This window comes from Oncorhynchus gorbuscha, linkage group LG16 (genome assembly GCF_021184085.1).
Source record: "Oncorhynchus gorbuscha isolate QuinsamMale2020 ecotype Even-year linkage group LG16, OgorEven_v1.0, whole genome shotgun sequence".
In the NCBI taxonomy this organism is placed as follows: Eukaryota; Metazoa; Chordata; class Actinopteri; order Salmoniformes; family Salmonidae; genus Oncorhynchus; species Oncorhynchus gorbuscha.
In genome coordinates this window covers 16,642,162-16,660,210 of record NC_060188.1, presented here as the reverse complement: position 1 = coordinate 16,660,210, position 18,049 = coordinate 16,642,162, and the positions used below count along the sequence as shown (strand labels likewise).

The following is an 18,049-nucleotide window of genomic DNA, read 5'->3' as shown; positions in this document are numbered from 1 at the left end:
AGCTATGTATCCGTATGATCTTTGTCTGCACCTTTCAGAGCCGTTTGAACGGTCTCCCATCTTAACTCACGTGGATGGAAGTCCTATGGGCTGTGTCAACTCAAGCGGTAAAACAATATCCATGATTTACGTTTGACCAGTTTTAAATTGGGCTGTTTGACACTCAGATTTGAGCTGGTCTGAAGTGTCTGCCTAGCTTAATTAACAACTTATCCCTGTCTGAACAACAGTGTTGACTTACTGAAACCCCTGAGGTTTGATGGAAAACTCATGATTTGAATGGGTACGTTTTTGGCAGTAGTCAGTTGCGTGACCGTATTGTGTGGCGTAGTTTCTCAGGGTTATATGTAGCCATGTTGCATAGTAAGATCATTAATTGAACTCGTGCCGTAATGGACTAATTGATACCCTGTCTTGTAATGTTGTGGCCTCGGAGGGTGACTGGACAGTTGCTTGGTAGGTACTTAGCTAGAACCTCTGGTCTCTTGTGACTCAAATGGAGACATGGATTAGTTTTACTTTGCACTGAAGATGCTCTGAAATACACAGGTCTGCCCCTGGAAATTCAAATACTGGTCCAAGATTGGTCACATGGGTGGGGGGGTATGACGTTTGAAATGTATAAATACCTACCCTTGAGCACAATTTCAGTCTTTCGAACATATGTAGTGTAGGTCGCTCTGGATAAGAGCGTCTGCTAAATGACTTAAATGTAAATGTAAACGTAGAGAATATGTGGAATATGGGGGGGGGGGGGCGCGCTTTTGACAGTTCGAACCAAACATGGTAATTTCTTTACAGGTCTGCCAACCTGGGTGTGATCCCATAAATGTTCCAATGAAGTCACTCCCATGTGAGCAGGTAACCACTACTTTTGACATTAAGTGGTCAGATTGAACACCATTACTTAACAATCTGTGGGGGGTGTAATAAGTCTGTGATGAAACAAGTTATCCCTGTCTGAACAACAGTGTTGACCTATAGAAACCCCTGAGACTTGATGGGAGATTCATATTGTGGGATAATGATTCATTGAAGTATTACCATGATGAACATGTATTAATATTTCAAATGTTTATAGTGCCGGTGGGTCAAGAGGACAGTTAATTGGTAAGTGCTCAGCTAGGTTTTATGTTTACTTTACAGTGGATATAATGGTGACTGTGGTTTCAGAGATGAAAATGCTGCATAGGAAGTGCCGTCTGATGCGATAACTGACGCTGGATAAAGCTGCTCTGAGAAATTCACAGCCCTAAATGTCACCATGCTTTTGGCAATTGTAGCATTGAACCAAATTAATGTAACTTCTTTACAGGTCTGCCAACCTGGATGTGAACACCTAAAAATACAGCAAGTAATGCCATTGGGATCAGGTAACTACATGAACTGAATTAGTCTTATGGCTGATAATTAAATGGTATGAGTAATGGTGGCGCAGATGTGAAGAGGGTAACAAGCCTGTGATGAAACATGTTATCCCTGTCTGAACAGCAGTGTTGACTTACAGAAACCCCTGAGGCTTGATGGGAGATCCATATGTACTCACTTTCTGGTTTTATAAGGTAACAGTTTCCTGTTGGAGCCCTTCCTTGGCTTACTAGATGTTTTTCATTTTAGGTAATGGGGTCAAAGATGTTGTGCCAAGGACCGGACTCAAGAACTGAAATTCACCAAATGAATGATCAGTGACTGACTAAAAGAAACTAGTTCAATGCAAACATTAGAAAATGTCATGTTTTAATGGCGTACTTAAAACCAGAAAGTCACAGGACTCTAAGCCCCACAGTTAATCAGTGTGAAAGGCTGAATTGTAAGGTGCTTTCTTGAGTGTGTCCAGGAAGAACTGCTTGTCCTGCAGAAAGTCACGATCCTAAGATAAAACGAGTACATTTATCTACAATAAAGATTTGAAACTAATCTGCTTCCATCTTTACTAGACCATCAACAGTAATATTCAAAGCTGACTTCTGTTGTAAACTGCTTTGGCCCTCAGAAATTGGCTCAAACTGTCCAACTTGAAACTGATTGTAATGTAAGCACTCGATTTGGTTAATGTATTAGTTACCTTCTCTGCTGTGTGCCTGAGCAGGGCCAACCTGGCCTGGAGCTCTGTAGAATCCAGACTAGAGAACAGGGGTGGGGGCTGGCAAATAGCCTTGGTGGAGGCCATTTGAGGTACTGCCAACAATGGTCTGAAGTCTACAGTATTGAAAATATTGACCTGATGGAGGTGCTGCTCCTGCTGTCTCGGTCTCCATCTGGGAGTGGATGCTCAGTCTCCACCTGTCTGGACTCCTGTAGGGCCTTCTCCCCCTCATATTTTTCTGATGCCAGCTGCAAATACCGACGCAGGGCGCCCAGTCACATTGTGCTACCTCTACTATCGCATAAAACAACCAATGATTTATATACATTACTGTCAACCCAATAGCTAGCTAACAGTATATATGCCATTTAGCAGACACAGTCATGTGTGCATACATTCTAGCCCGGGAACGAACCCACTACCCTGGCGTTACAAGCGCCATGCTCTACCAACTGAGCTACAGAAGGTTGTGGTCCAGACCTTGCTGAAGGCCTCTACCTCCTGGGCACGTGTCTTCAGCTGCAGGCCTGTACCACTCAGCCTCCTTTTCCCTGTCCAGTTCCTCCCTCTGTCTCTCCAGAGCCTCCCTCTCCAGTGCTACAGCCGCCTCATGCTGCTTTAGCTCCCCGGCGTGCAGCTTCAGGTCCACCTGTTCTTGGTGATTACAGAAGACAAGCCTGTTTCAAAACTGCAAATCTCAATTGCTTGAGATCAAGTGAGTGAAATGTAATGACAATTGGGTTAGGTGAACTCCATTGCCTGAACATGGTAAAACTCTGGCATTTTGCATATGACAATGCTAGACATACAAGCCTCTTGTCCTATCCTAGCCCCTAGCCCCTAGTCTGCAGTACCTGTGCCATGCTGATGGAGCCCTCTGGGCATCCCTCTCCAGTGCCCGGCTGGCCTCCTGCTCTGCTCGATCCTGCCTCTGCTTCTCCTGGGTGTGGAACTGGGTCCACTCAGCCGCCAGCTTCCTTCTTTCCTCTGCACAGCACTGTATTACCTGCTGCTGCTCCTCCAAGGCACTCTAGAGATGGAGGGGAGTAGGGGTCTAAGTCAGTGTTTCTCAACCCTGGTCCTCAAGTACCCCCAACCTGACACCTCATTCAGGGCTTGATGATTAGTTGAATCAGGTGTACTGTAGGGGGTATTTGAGGACCAGGGTTGGGAAACACTCCCTCAGTATGTCTCACTTTTGCCCTCAATGCTGAGTTAAAGAGTCTCTCCTCGTCCAGGCCTCGCTGAGTCGGCCTTAGCCTGCTCTGCATTCACTCCAGCGCTCCTACAACACAATCGTCATATTTAACATTCTGGAGAAATGGAAGGAAACGCTAACTATGCAACTCAAAACAACCATGTGAATATAATATTGATTTGGCTGTACAAGTACATATTTTATTGGTGACACTGGTGCGAGCTGCACATTCTACCTGGTCACCTCAATCAAAACATTCAATTTTGGGGTGGATAAAACCATGAAGTTGTTCAACAGTGAAGTGCATTAACCTCATGTCTGTGCCACTCTACCTGCCTGTTTCAATGGTGCTGGATGCTGTAATGAGCGAGCCTCATGCATTTGCGGTGAAAATCACTTTGGAAGCAAGCTAGTTATGTTAAATGGAGGGGTCTCTGCTTTCTGTAGGTATAACACATTTCTTAATGATCATTACTGAGCTCAAAGTGAATTTTTTTTAGGATGTTACCTTTACTGTTAGATGAATGCATGCTTCTAGCAATAGGTGTTTAGGGTTTCCATTTCCTCAGGTGGTGAATTAGCGCCTACATAATATTGGTGCATATAAGGTACATTCATGTCTATATTCTGGAGCCCTATTTTGACTTGTGATCCAACAATTCATGACATTCACTGGATTAGGTTGCATATAAAAAATGTGAATCCTGCTTAGACATGTAACTTATTGAATAACATCTGTCTGTTACACTTAGTTATCACATGCGCAGAATAAAGGTGTACAGTCATGGCCAAAAGTTGAGAATGACATTCATTTTCGATGTCTGCTGCCTCAGTTTGTACGATGGCAATTTGCCTATACCCCAGAATGTTATGAAAAGTCAGATTAATTAAAGTCCCTTTTTGCCTTAAATGAACTGAATCCCCCAAAAACATTTCCACTGCATTTCAGCCCTGCCACAAAGGGACCAGCTGACATGTCAGTGATTCTCTTGTTAAAACAGGTGTGAGTGTTGATGAGGACAAGGCTGGAGATCACTGTCATGACGATTGAGTTCAAATAAGACTGGAAGCTTCAAAAGGAGGTTGGTGCTTAGAATCATTGTTCTTAATCTGTCAAACATGGTTGCTTCTCAGCCAAGGGAGTGGGCTCACTCACAATTTTGCCTAAGAACACAGCTATGAATAAAGAATGGTACCAAAACATCCTCAGAGAGCAACTTCTCCCAACCAGCCAAGAACAGGCTGCCATCAGTCAGGATGCTAGGGTGGATTGCAGAGGTCTTAAAGGCTCAACACTGCAAATATTGACTCTTTGCATCAACTTAAAAGCCTTTGATGCTTATAAAATGCTTGTAATTATTCTTCAGTATTCCATAGTAACATCTGACAAAAATATCTAGACACAAGCAGCAAACTTCGTGGAAAATCATGTGTCATTCTCAACTTTTGGCCACGACTGTAGACCTTAGTGAAATGCTTACTTACAGGCTCTAACCAATAGTGCAAAACTCTTAGGTGAATAATAGGTAAGTAAAGAAAGGCTATAAAAGTAGCGAGGCTATATACAGACACTGGTTAGTCAGGCTGAGGTTGTATGCACATATGGTTAAAGTGACTGCATACATGATAGAGTAGCAGTAGCTTAAAACGGGTTTGGTGGGTGGGACAATGCAGATAGCCCGGTTAGCCAATGTGCGGGAGCACTGGTTGGCCAGCCCAATTGAGGAAGTATGTACATGGATGTATAGTTAAAGTGACTGCATATATGATAAAGCATTGAATGATTTAAGGTGGTGCCACCAACAGAAAACGTCAAATCAAAAATCAAATCAAATTTTATTTGTCATACACATGGTTAGCAGATGTTAATGCGAGTGTAGCGAAATGCTTGTGCTTCTAGTTCCGACAATGCAGTGATAACCAACAAGTAATCTAACTAACAATTCCAAAACTACTGTCTTATACACAGTGTAAGGGGATAAGGAACATGTACATAAGGATATATGAATGAGTGATGGTACAGAGCAGCATACAGTAGATGGTATCGAGTACAGTATATACATATGAGATGAGTGTGTAGACAAAGTAAACAAAGTGGCATAGTTAAAGTGGCTAGTGATACATGTGTTACATAAGGATGCAGTCGATGTTGTAGAGTACAGTATATACATATGCATATGAGATGAATAATGTAGGGTAAGTAACATTATATAAGGTAGCATTGTTTAAAGTGGCTAGTGATATATTTACATCATTTCCATCAATTCCCATTATTAAAATGGCTGGAGTTGGGTCAGTGTCAATGACAGTGTGTTGGCAGCAGCCACTCAATGTTAGTGGTGGCTATTTAACAGTCTGATGGCCTTGAGATAGAAGCTGTTTTTCAGTCTCTCGGTCCCAGCTTTGATGCACCTGTACTGACCTCGCCTTCTGGATGATAGCGGGGTGAACAGGCAGTGGTTCGGGTGGTTGATGTCCTTGATGATCTTTATGGCCTTCCTGTAACAACGGGTGGTGTAGGTGTCCTGGTGGGCAGGTAGTTTGCCCCCGGTGATGCGTTGTGCAGTCCTCACTACCCTCTGGAGAGCCTTACGGTTGAGGGCGGAGCAGTTGCCGTACCAGGCGGTGATACAGCCCGCCAGGATGCTCTCGATTGTGCATCTGTAGAAGTTTGTGAGTGCTTTTGGTGACAAGCCGAATTTCTTCAGCCTCCTGAGGTTGAATAGGCGCTGCAGCGCCTTCTTCACGACGCTGTCAGTGTGAGTGGACCAATTCAGTTTGTCTGTGATGTGTATGCCGAGGAACTTAAAACTAGCTACCCTCTCCACTACTGTTCCATCGATGTGGATAGGGGGGTGTGTTCCCTCTGCTGTTTCCTGAAGTCCACAATCATCTCCTTAGTTTTGTTGACGTTGAGTGTGAGGTTATTTTCCTGACACCACACTCCAAGGGCCCTCACCTCCTCCCTGTAGGCCGTCTCGTCGTTGTTGGTAATCAAGCCTACCACTGTTGTGTCGTCCGCAAACTTGATGATTGAGTTGGAGGCGTGCGTGGCCACGCAGTCGTGGGTGAACAGGGAGTACAGGAGGGGGCTCAGAACGCACCCTTGTGGGGCCCCCGTGTTGAGGATCAGCGGGGAGGAGATGTTGTTGCCTACCCTCACCACCTGGGGGCGGCCCGTCAGGAAGTCCAGTACCCAGTTGCACAGGGCGGGGTCGAGACCCAGGGTCTCGAGCTTGATGACGAGCTTGGAGGGTACTATGGTGTTGAATGCCGAGCTGTAGTCGATGAACGGTATTCCTCTTGTCCAGGTGGGTTAGGGCAGTGTGCAGTGTGGTTGAGATTGCATCGTCTGTGGACCTATTTGGGCGGTAAGCAAATTGGAGTGGGTCTAGGGTGTCAGGTAGGGTGGAGGTGATATGGTCCTTGACTAGTCTCTCAAAGCACTTCATGATGACGGAAGTGAGTGCTACGGGGCGGTAGTCGTTTAGCTCAGTTACCTTAGCTTTCTTGGGAACAGGAACAATGGTGGCCCTCTTGAAGCATGTGGGAACAGCAGACTGGTATAGGGATTGATTGAATATGTCCGTAAACACACCGGCCAGCTGGTCTGCGCATGCTCGGAGGGCGCGGCTGGGGATGCCGTCTGGGCCTGCAGCCTTGCGAGGGTTAACACGTTTAAATGTCTTACTCACCTCGGCTGCAGTGAAGGAGAGACTGCATGTTTCCGTTGCAGGCCGTGTCAGTGGCACTGTATTGTCCTCAAAGCGGGCAAAAAAGTTATTTAGTCTGCCTGGGAGCAAGACATCCTGGTCCGTGACTGGGCTGGATTTCATCTTGTAGTCCGTGATTGACTGTAGACCCTGCCACATGCCTCTTGTGTCAGTCTGGAGCCCTGTGTTGACACACACAAAACCACACACAAAACCTCAAATGACGTCACTCAAGACACGTTTTCCTTTACAATCCCATTTTCTTCCAGAGTGACATGGCAACATTTTTATTTATACAAGTAAGTCAATTAAGAATCATATTTACAATGATGACCTGTCACAGAAGCACAGTCAACAAAGACCTAACCTGACTCCTGACCTTCTCTAGTTGCCTCTGCTGCTCAGCCAACTGGGTGTCCATCTTGGCGATGACTTCTTTGAGCCCTGTTCCCTCTTCTGCCATGGCCCTCTGCTGCTGGCCCAGACTGTCTTGCATCACTGAAACGAGTAGACAAGCTGACTTTCACATAATGTCATTCTCACTGACTGAAGGGAAAATAAATAGACTACTGTATTATGAAAATCATTGTTTAGTTGTATGAAACCTCGGAGCTGTTAGTCTCTCTGCTGTACCCCCTGCTCCAGCCCCTGGGCAGTGTTCTCATGGGTGCTCTCCACCCGACACGAAAGGTCTCCCAGCCTGTGGGAGAAATGCTCCATCTGCTCAATCACCACTGTCAGGGACCTACAACAACAATACACAGAATGAGAGAGACTATATGATATCAACTGTAGTAAGTTACAAGTTTGGTTACATGTAGCATGTCCTCTGTATAATTCTTATGCAACAGTCGGAGATTAAGCAGAGTATGGTTAAAAATGAGCATTGAGTAGAAATGCATGTGTGACCTGGTTTGTGATGTGGCACTGGTCACAGCATCAATCTCCTCATCCTTCAATCTCTTCAGCCTCTGGACCTGATCCTCATGCTCTTTCTTCATCTCCAAAATATACTTCCTAGAGGAAGTAAACCGTGACAGAGCAAATAAAAATTAAGGAACATTATGGAAATATAAAGATAACATACATTATTTTATCCACAAGCAGTGAACATAGCTGGCTTTAGGGAGAAAATACAGGCATCTCTTGTTCTCTAATGTGGTATCTTGCAGCCCCCTACCTCTGTAGGTCTCTGAGTCTCTCCACCTCTCGGTCTCTGTCCTGCTGGGTTTGGGGCAGTCTGGGCTGGTGCTGTGCCTGCAGCTTCATACACTCCTGTTCAGCTATATGTGAGACCGTGGCTAGGCGCTCTGCTAGGTCCTCGCATTCCTGTCGTGCCCGTGCTACTCGCTGTGCCGCGGAATCGTCAAGCAGCTTCACACGAGCCCTGGTGGATGCACACACACTCTTTTGGGTAAAGAGGTAGTGATTCAGTCTGTGGTGGTGGCAGGACCTCTATAGGTCTCCGGGCTCCTGTCATACCTGTGTGTGTTCTCCATGAGCGCAGTGTCCTGCTTGTGTCTCTGCTGAACACTCTCCAGCAACATCTGGTTCTGGTCTAGCTCCTGCTGTAGAGATCTCACCTGGAAGAAAAGATGCAGTTTTCAGAGCTGAATGTTTATGGAAGTGGCAGAAAGAGGAAGAGCACTGTCAAAAAGACAGTTGATAGATACCTGTCCCTCCAGTTTGATGATGCGGGCCTGTAAAGCTAGATGTCCATTCTGCTTCTCAGTCTCTCTCTTCTGTCTCTGCAGCCCAGCTTCATCCACAGCTCCCCCTAACCCCAGCAGCTGGGACAACAACTACGGTCAGAGACGGATCCCAAAGTAAAGTTAACGAAGACTCTCAAAAGAGAACAACTGATAAAACACAGAGTTTCCATCAACTGAAAAGGTCATTGTGATTGGATAATTGTTTTACCTGCTGCTGTTGTAGTAAGAGCTGTTGCAAACTGTTGGCTGAAAGAGACATCTGTTTAAAAGAGAGGAAGAGTTAAATAATGAAATAAGTGACTTATGGTTTCCAAACAAATCATCCATAATGACAACAGGGCATATAAATTAAATATAGAAAAGCCTCTACATACCCGTGGTTGGACAGCAGGTGCAGTGTTCTGCATCTGGCTTTGCTGTGGCACTGGGAAACCAAGAACAGTAATATGTCAATCAGGACAATCTGCCCATCATCAATGCCAGTGATTGATAAGAAACTAGAGGCATAACTATTACAAATATGAATACAGTTAGAAAGTTATTCAAATGACTACTGTCCATAAGCTATCCATCCCTATGTTTCCCTAAGAGTACCTACACCACATTGAGCCAGGCATCATAGCATGGGGCATGGGGCCAGACAGACTGCCATGGCTGGGCAGGGTAGTTAGGGGGCAGCTCTGCTCGACTTGGCCATCCTGGCTCCCTGTGATCCTGCAGGGCTGGTGGATGGTACTGCGGGGGCAGGGGGAAGCTAATGGTAGCAGAGTTTGGCAGGGGAGAGGGGTCTGGTCAGGATAGAAGCCTACTCTAGCAGACACAGCTGTGGATAGAAAGGGGGAGACTAGTTGAGAGGAAGAGAAAGGTTGAGGTTTGGTGGGCGGATGTTGGATGACTATTGTGGGGGATTGTGGAAGAGATGAGTGGACTGCTCGACTGGTATCTGTGGGGAGTGGAGAGCTGATGTGTGTCTTTGACAGGACTGTGGGTTGTGGATGTGAGACAAGCTCAGTACGGGTCTTAGGTGTTGGTGAGTGAGGGGTGTGGTCTGTGTGCGAATTCTGCCTGATAGTTTCTTCGGCAGTGGAATGAGCTGGTCGGGGCTGGGCATGACTCTTTGTCCCTATTGGCTCAGCTGGGTCACTAGTGAATGTGTGATTGGTTTCCTGTATCTGCTCAGGAGGGTCAATTGGGATAGGGGTAGACATTCTAGTAGTCTTTGGGTCAGCCAAATGACTAGAAAGGGACTTGGCTTGGAAAAACGAAATGTTTGTTATAAAAGATGCTTCCCGTGTGGTAGAAGTTGAATAGCACAACGTAGAGGGAAAAGGGACATGGTTAGCTGGGTCCTCTAAGATGGGAGTGAGTAACATACCTGAACTGGCCTGAACTGGTCCTCTCTCACTGGGGTAGAATGAGCAGTAGGGCTGAGCTGTCTGTGGGAGGGCTCCCTGGTCAGAGGAGAATCTCTTGAAGAGAAGGAACATAATCCTGACCTCAATGTCCAAAAGCACCAGAACTCAAATAGCACATTGGAGCAATATTGCAGTGGTAGATATTATACATCACAGCTATTTAGATTAAGGTTGATCATACTCTGGTTCCTTGTTGGGGGTGGATGCATCTTTCCACCTGGAAGCTGGTGAAGAACCACGTTTGCTGAGGAAGTAACAGACAACCAATGTCAACATACTGAGATGTAAGCAGTTGCTTCTAATGTAGAGGTTTCTCTAGAACTGTAGTAGTATGACACATCCTTCACTGTAGAGTACCCTAGTCCTATAGCATTTACATTTACATTTAAGTCATTTAGCAGACGCTCTTATCCAAAGCGACTTACAAATTGGTGCATTCACCTTATGACATCCGTCATAGCCTTACCTGAGAAACGACTCCAGATCCACCTAGTCTCCAAACCCCAGAAAGTCTTCCTGGGTTGTCCTCTTTTCCTCTGACCGTGTGGATGATTGAGTCTTCTTCCTGCTCAATGCCCGCGATAGCCAATCATCTTCGTCCTTTCGGCTTGCAGTGACCTCTACACTGGGTCCTACTGGTTTGGGGGATTTGAAGGAGGTGTTTGGAGTCCCTGTCGATGGCTGTGGAATGAGGTTGCCAGACGAGGAGGGTTTGCTTCCCACTGACGAAGAGGAGGGGGTCTTCAAGGGTTCTGGTACAGGCGGGGGCTCCTCCTTCTCCTCATCATCTACCTGCGAGAGCCCCAGCCAGTCTGCAGCAGGCCGGGGGAAGGTAGGGGTGAGCGTGGTGGGGGTGATGGGTTTGGGTTTCTTCTCAGGAGAAGAGGCACGGTTGTCCTCAGTAGAGAATCTGAAAAGGAGTGGCTAATCTTAGATGGTGGCTATTTCCTTTGACATACACTCTGGTCCATTAATTTACATAGATAATCTTCAGGAACTCAGATTATATCTAAATATGATGGACTTTTTATTGACCCAACCTTGGTTGGTCCAGGCTTTGACCAAAACAACCTATGAGGAGGGCTTCTGCTAGAGCTCTGACTTACCTGACCGACTGTCTGCATGAGTGGCATCCCTCAGGTGTAGTGACCAGTGTAGGTTGATAGGAACCAAACGTCAGCTCTTCTTCTAGGAATGGGTCTGACAAAGGGAATCATCAACTCTCATTTCATTCAAGAATACCATATCACACTTTAAATACAAAAACATGGAGTGTTAGCTACCTTTAGTAGTGGGGGTCTCCTGATGATGCTTCTGCTTTTCCTGCTCCCACGGAGGGTCCTTTGTCTCCCCTGTTAGAGGGCGCTCCAGAAGGCGAGGGGACGTCCCACGCCCCAGAATCTCATCTAGCCTGGTGCATGCTCTTTGAGGGAGCTCACTGCTGCTGCAGAGGAACAGGGAGGGTGCATTTCCAATTAACTTTTTGTTGGGTTTATCATAGTCCATAGGTTTTGTGATAGCCTTGGTTGGAACTGATGATGTTGACTGAGGCATTTGAGATCCTTCCTCTCGTTCTTTGGTATGAGCACGGTCTCATTCTTCTTAGGGCTCGCTTTGGGACTCTCCCCAAACCCCAATGCATCCATTAGGTCATCCTCGTCATCATCAAACGTAAGCTCGTCCCGCTTCTTTGGAACTGGAGCTGGAGAAATATATGCATTTGATACATTCTGGCTCGCTCTTCTTTTGGGTGTGTTACAATGTATAAATTCACAAATAAAACACACAAAAAGGTTCACCAACCTGTTTCTTTTTTCTTTATGATAGGAGAGTCTGGTGGCAGCACTGATCTCTCTGGAGGAGCTTTTTTGATGATTTTTGGCTCATTTTTGTCTTCTATGGGTAGATCATCTAACAGGTCAGCCAAAGGGTCATCAAAGTCTGTAGACAACAGATATGATACCAGAGCTGGGGATTCTGTTTTGATATTAATATGCTTTATGGTGTGTTAAGAAATCTACACTTAGGGCCACTCCAATGGATTTTACAGTTGACCTGATATTTTGTGGTCTGTACATGGGTCCAACTGTTAGCTTTGGTACCTTTTGTGTCTGTTGTTGGGGCAAGAATATCATCATCTGAAGCAATGCAGCAATAGGAAGAAATAATGTACAATTATGTATATTTGCATTGTATTAATACTAATTTGGTGGCCCGGGTCATTGATAACCAATGGTGTAGCCAGACTAGCCAAAGACCCAGAAAGGACAGTCACCTCACCAGTGAAGCTGAACCTCTTGTAGCCACGTGCTGTCAATGCAGGAGCAGAACTTGGCTTCTTCTCCTCAATGTGTAGCTCATCTGAGATTCCTCCTCCTTTTAACTTGTTTCCTGATTTAGGAGGATTTTTCGTAGGTCCTCCAATGCCGGAGCCTTTACTTTGAGCTGGGGCTGTACTGGGCTTTTTCTTTGATCCAAAGAGATCAGCGTCCATATCATCTATGTCCTATGTAAGGACAGAAAAGACACAGCTGGGTTATGAACGTTCACACATAAAGCCTGGAGTCTTACTCCCTGGGGAGGCGTCATTAGAACAAGGCATCATTATCTTCATTCTCTCCAGTAAGGCTGTGGGATCAGCCTCAGAAACATCAGAGCCCTGGATTGGAAGTGAATATAAAAGATGTATATGGAAAACAGTAAACAGTCTCCCTGCTATACTTAATGTATGACCTGCCAGCTCACCTCATTTTCAGCTTCCTCAGCCAGTTTGCTGAAGAAGTCGTCGCCCAATAGTGAGCTGGAGAACCAAAACGCATAGAATTAGCAAGCAGACTGACAGTATACTCTGTCTAAATGGTCAAGAAAGAAAGAGTTGAGACTACTCTCTGATCTGGCAGTACATTTTTTCAGTCCCAGTTAACTCACTGTTTTCCACTGCGTGATGGTAGAGGAGGTCCTAGTCTGCCTGCTTCACGGGCCGGAGCTTTGGCCTTCACTGGGAAATCTGTACAAATAACAGGAAAACTTTACCATCACTACACAGTGTGTACTTGCAGTATATTATACTAATGATTTGTCATTTTGAATTGTCATAAATCTGTTGTAGGGATGTAATCAAATACCATCATCTCCCAACAGGTCTCCTAACATATCATCAATTGAACCTGTAGTACAAAAACATAATATTGAATGAATCTGTGAGCTCCATTCAAGTTGTATTGTGCAGGATTTAAATAGGTAAATAACAACATCAGAGGGACTTACTCTTCTGTCCTTTCTTCTGTTTAGCCTGTATCGATTAGAACACATAGGATAGGGGGTGGGTTTCATTTGTGGAATTTTTCAAAAGGAATCTGTTCCAAAAACTTCGTACAAGATTGCCAAACAACGCATACAAAGTAGCACGATAAAGTCACCTTGCTAACTAGCTGTCGAATAGGCATCAACTCACCACATAGCTTATTCTTAATGTTTGTCCATAGGCTACCAGAGTGAGGACAAACATTTTTCGGATTAAACGTGATGAGTGAAAAACTTAATGACATAGCCCACTCCCTACCGGGTTATCTTATTCAGCCGCTATACAACTTTGTAGGCGTTTTTGTTGGCAACCTTGTTATTTACGAAGTTTCTGGAACATATTCCTGTTAGAACGTTCAATAAATTATACCCACCCAGGTTAGGGTCACTTGAATAAACTAAACCTTAACTGGAAGCTAATCTTGTTGTGGGGAATTATCTAGCTCTCAACAACCTATACTGAGCACTATTACATTTTAAGATGTTTAATCTTGCAGAATGACCAATAATGTATTAGGAGACTTGTGATAAAATACTCGTATCTTGATGTAGATAGTATACGATACTTACCATGATGTTTCTCTTACTGCCTCAGCGTTATATCTGAGCAAATGTAATAGCTAATGTTAGCTAGCTAGCTAACGTAAAGCGTCAAGGTGACTAATGGTAACCACAGCGAAGGGAAATCCCAACAAGTCTGCAAATTTGCTTTGGCTAGACGACTAGAAGCTACTGCCTGTAGCTATTCGTTCACAAACTTAGCTAGTATATTTGGTCACTAGCTACCTTTTTAAACATTTGGAAACAACGGACAAATAATGCTGAGTGTGTACTCAGCCTGGTGTTGTAACGTTACCACCAGCACAGGCTACATTCAAATGACATGGAAAGGCGGTTGTCTCATCATGAAGGCATTTAACGTTAACTGTGTAGCTAACGTTAGCTAGAAAATCAAAACATACTCCCTCTGATTGACCAGGTTGAATGACTGAATACTAACTTAGATATTTAGAGTAAATCTAACCATCCCCCAATTTAAGTTCATATAATACCAATCCATGTGCTTTTACCCGCAGGTTCCTCTGTTTTCAACGTACACTCCCTGTTTACCAGTGAATTATTGGTAAACATTATGTTTGGTCACCACCAGGTGGCGTTTCAGGTTAGAACATTTCAAGATATGAGTTATCATTGTACAGAATAGCAGGATATAGAATAACAAATATTGCTTTTATCTAGCTAAATACTTTTTGTTTAATTGCAGGTCAGTATTGGTGTACATAAGCGAAGTAAATGATTATATAACAACATTGTTAATGGGTCTACAAAGCTAATCATTCAGTCAGTGGTGGTGATGGACTGTAAAAACTATACTCAACAAAATCTCAGTGGCACGAACAGATGAATTAAAGGAAAACTCCACCCAACAACTATCTTTTGGTATTTGTTTCTTTAGTCCATTGTTGATTTAAGCCCTTATGTTAGGTCCTGATCTGGCTATGCAATATGACTGTAGGCGACACTAGTTCATTTAGCGGACAAGATTTGCTTATAATTCCTATGGCATTATTTTATATTATTTTATAGTAAGAGGAATACAATTGAATTGAATATAGCTGAATAAAATATAAAATATATTTTTCCAAAACGGTTTCAGAGGGAGTGCGCACATGCAGTTATTCTGTATTGAGCACAGTTAACAAAGTGATCATTGGAAACAGGTCCTCCTATATGCTTAATTATTTATGCAACTTTAGTTGTGATACAAATCTTAAGCTATATGTTTGGATTTCTAATACATTCTAAGGCTGCATGATGCGACTCCAATATTCAGAACAGGTCAATAATTACTTTAAATTGTTTTATTTTTTTTAGTTGGGACCCCGCATGTAGCATATGAACACGTCATAAGCAATGGTAAAATGTAGGACATTAACATTAAAGGTTGACTTTGGGCACAAAAAGCAGTCAAACTCCTCTTTCTCAATTTTCAAACATTCATTTATAATTTGTCATAAGGTGAATGCACCAATTTGTAAGTCGCTCTGGATAAGAGCGTCTGCTAAATGACTTAAATGTAAATGTATAATTTAAAACAAAAAATGTTAATTAAGTATGTTAAAAGCAGCTTTTCCGTCTCGCTTTTTTAAAGGTTGCTAGATTGAATCCCTGAGCTGACAAGGTAAAAATGTGTCATTCTTCCCCTGAACAAGGCAGTTAACCCACTGTTCCTAGGCCGTCACTGTAAATAAGAATTTGTTCTCAACTGACTTGCCTAGTTAAATAATGACCGCTGATTGGCCAGTGTATCCTCAGGAGAATGACATCATCCTCTGAGGAAATAGCAAGCATTTTTTAAATGGTCTGTTTGAGGTGGGGTGTTTTTTTCTCAAATTCATGCTCTGGTCACCAATATGAGTATAGAATGAGTCAACAACATTATCTGGGTTTGAGTTTACAGAATATGAACTTTTAAAAGTGAGATTTTCACTTTAAAACTGCAACATTTTCTCTCAGCATCATGGCAAAATGTGAAGAGTAGCAGAAAATTAACTTAACTGTACATTTTTCTCAGACTCATGAAAAGATGTGTAGAATAGCATTAGAAAACTGCAGATCTCTCTGCCCCATGGCAAAACGTGTTGAAATGCAGGAAGTTAGCTGTTTTCCTAAAACATATAACATAATTAGTGGCCAGTCAAAACTATGTTTTCAGATGAGATTGCGCAATGACTGGGTTTATAAGAATACAAGTTTCACCAAGCTCTGTAGGCTATGGACTCTCCAACCCTGTTCAGGGGTTATATGGACACTTTAGGTGTGATACAAACATTATCAAAACATATAAGCCTATGGGCTAGGATACAAGTCGCAAATAAATGCATGCACTGTTTCTTTAGACTGCACACCAGGGCCGTTGCCAGAATTAATCCGTTGGACGGACCTTTGATTTTCATAGGTGGGCACGTTTTTTCACGGGACATCCTGTGTGTGCGTGCATGTGCTTGCGCGTTCATAATTTTTTATGGGTGTTATAGTAAAGACCATTGGCAGCTCCTGAGTTTCAAGTTTGGGGAAGCTTACAATTTATCCTACCATTTCTACCGATCTGCGTGACAGTTATGATGATTTTTATATGCGCATTTTTGTGGAACAGTTTCATTTCAATAATAACGTTTTATTTATTCAAACCCATTCTCACGTGGTTAATCATCAAATCTGAAGTAAAATGCTAAAAATCAAAAAGTTAAAATATGGGCAAATTGATACACTGTGGTCCACTGGCTGCTAGGTAAATTAGTGCATAGAACTCAGAGATAGCCTATAACCCAACGCAGCAGTAGACCTATAACTTCCATGTCAACTAAGTAAAACACAACTAAGTAAAATACAGAGGCCTAAAGCCAGCAAATAAAGACAGCAGAAAATATCTCGTTGAAAATTCTGTTTCTTTCAATCACATTCATCTCTCTATTCCGACTGTCTGCCTCCCTTTCTATATATCTTACTAGTGAAGTGCCAAGTTGTATCAAAACATCAACTTTATATAGACACACCTGTCTATATAAAGGTCTCACAATTGACAGTGCATGTCACAGCAAAAACCAAGTCATGTGGTCGAAGGAATTGTCCGAGACAGGATTGTGTCAAAGCACAGATCTGGGGAAGGGCACCAAAACATTATTCTGCAGCATTGAAGGTCCCGAAGAACACAGTGGCTTCCATCATTCTTAAATGGAAGAAGTTTGAAACCACTAAGACTATTCCTAGAACTGGCCTCCCGGCCAAACCGAGCAATCGGGAGAAAATGCCTTGGTGAGGAAGGTGATCAAATACCCGATGGTCACTCTGACAGAGCATGAGAGTTCCTCTGTGGAGATGGGAGAAACTTCCAGAAGGATAACCATCTCTGCAGCACTCCACCAATCAGGCCTTTATGGTAGAGTGTCCAGACGGAAGCCATTCCTCAGTAAAAGGCACATGACAGCCCACTTGGAATTTGCTGAAAGGCACCTAAAGACTCTCAGACCATGAGAAACAAGATTCTCTGGTCTGATGAAGTGAATGCCAAGCGTCATGTCTGGAGGAAACCTGGCACCATCCCTGCGGTGAAGCATGGTGGTGTGAGCATTATGCTGTGGGGATGTTTTTCAGTTGCAGGGACTGGGAGAATAGTCAGGATCGAGGGAAAGATTAACAGAGCAAAGTACAAAGAGATCCTTGATGAAAACCTGCTCCAGAGCGCTCAGGACCTCAGGGTGAATGTTCACCTTCCAACAAGACAACAACCCTAAGCACACAGCCAAGACAATGCAGGAGTGGCTTCGGGACAAGTCTCTGAATGTCCTTGAGGGGCCACACAAGAACCTGGACTTGAACCTGGTCAACCATCTCTGGAGAGACCTGAAAATAGCTGTGCAGCTATGTTCCTCATCCAACCTGACAGAGCTTAAGAGGATCTGTAGAAAAGAATGGGAGAAACTCCCCAAATACAGATGTGAAGACTCAAGGCTGTAATTGCTGCCGAAGGAGCTTCAACAAAGTACTGAGTAAAGGTTCTAAATACTTATGTAAATGTGTTATTTCCATTTTTTCCAAAAACCTATTTTTGCTTTGTCATT

At 43.8% G+C, this 18,049-nt stretch overlaps 1 protein-coding gene, 2 non-coding genes and 1 pseudogene across 6 annotated transcripts; 2 read left to right on the top strand and 2 right to left on the bottom strand.

The window, feature by feature from the left end:
- The first annotated feature begins 929 nt into the window (after positions 1–929).
- Positions 930–1,001, top strand: LOC124000954. Its single transcript, XR_006832717.1, has one exon. It is a non-coding gene; the product is annotated as a small nucleolar RNA R38 (small nucleolar RNA).
- A 167-nt stretch (positions 1,002–1,168) lies between these two features.
- On the top strand, positions 1,169–1,241 carry LOC124000955. Its single transcript, XR_006832718.1, has one exon. It is a non-coding gene; the product is annotated as a small nucleolar RNA SNORD49 (small nucleolar RNA).
- Positions 1,242–1,720: 479 nt separating this feature from the next.
- On the bottom strand, positions 1,721–11,588 carry LOC123999032 (annotated as a pseudogene).
- Positions 11,589–11,770: 182 nt separating this feature from the next.
- LOC123999547 (fas-binding factor 1 homolog) lies at positions 11,771–14,543 on the bottom strand. Of its 4 annotated transcripts, XM_046305436.1 has the most exons (9): positions 13,998–14,543; positions 13,392–13,416; positions 13,250–13,291; positions 13,053–13,131; positions 12,870–12,924; positions 12,400–12,630; positions 12,227–12,262; positions 11,928–12,065; positions 11,771–11,826 (listed from the first exon to the last, which is right to left on the bottom strand). In XM_046305436.1, the coding sequence occupies exons 1-8, from the start codon at positions 13,998–14,000 to the stop codon at positions 12,036–12,038; spliced, it is 501 nt and encodes a 166-aa protein (XP_046161392.1). In that variant the 5' UTR covers positions 14,001–14,543; the 3' UTR covers positions 11,771–11,826; positions 11,928–12,035. The 4 variants fall into 4 exon arrangements, with proteins under 4 accessions (XP_046161392.1, XP_046161393.1, XP_046161389.1 ...); XM_046305437.1 differs by lacking the exon at positions 12,227–12,262; XM_046305433.1 differs by lacking the exon at positions 11,771–11,826 and having other exon boundaries at positions 11,934–12,262.
- Positions 14,544–18,049: the final 3,506 nt, after the last annotated feature.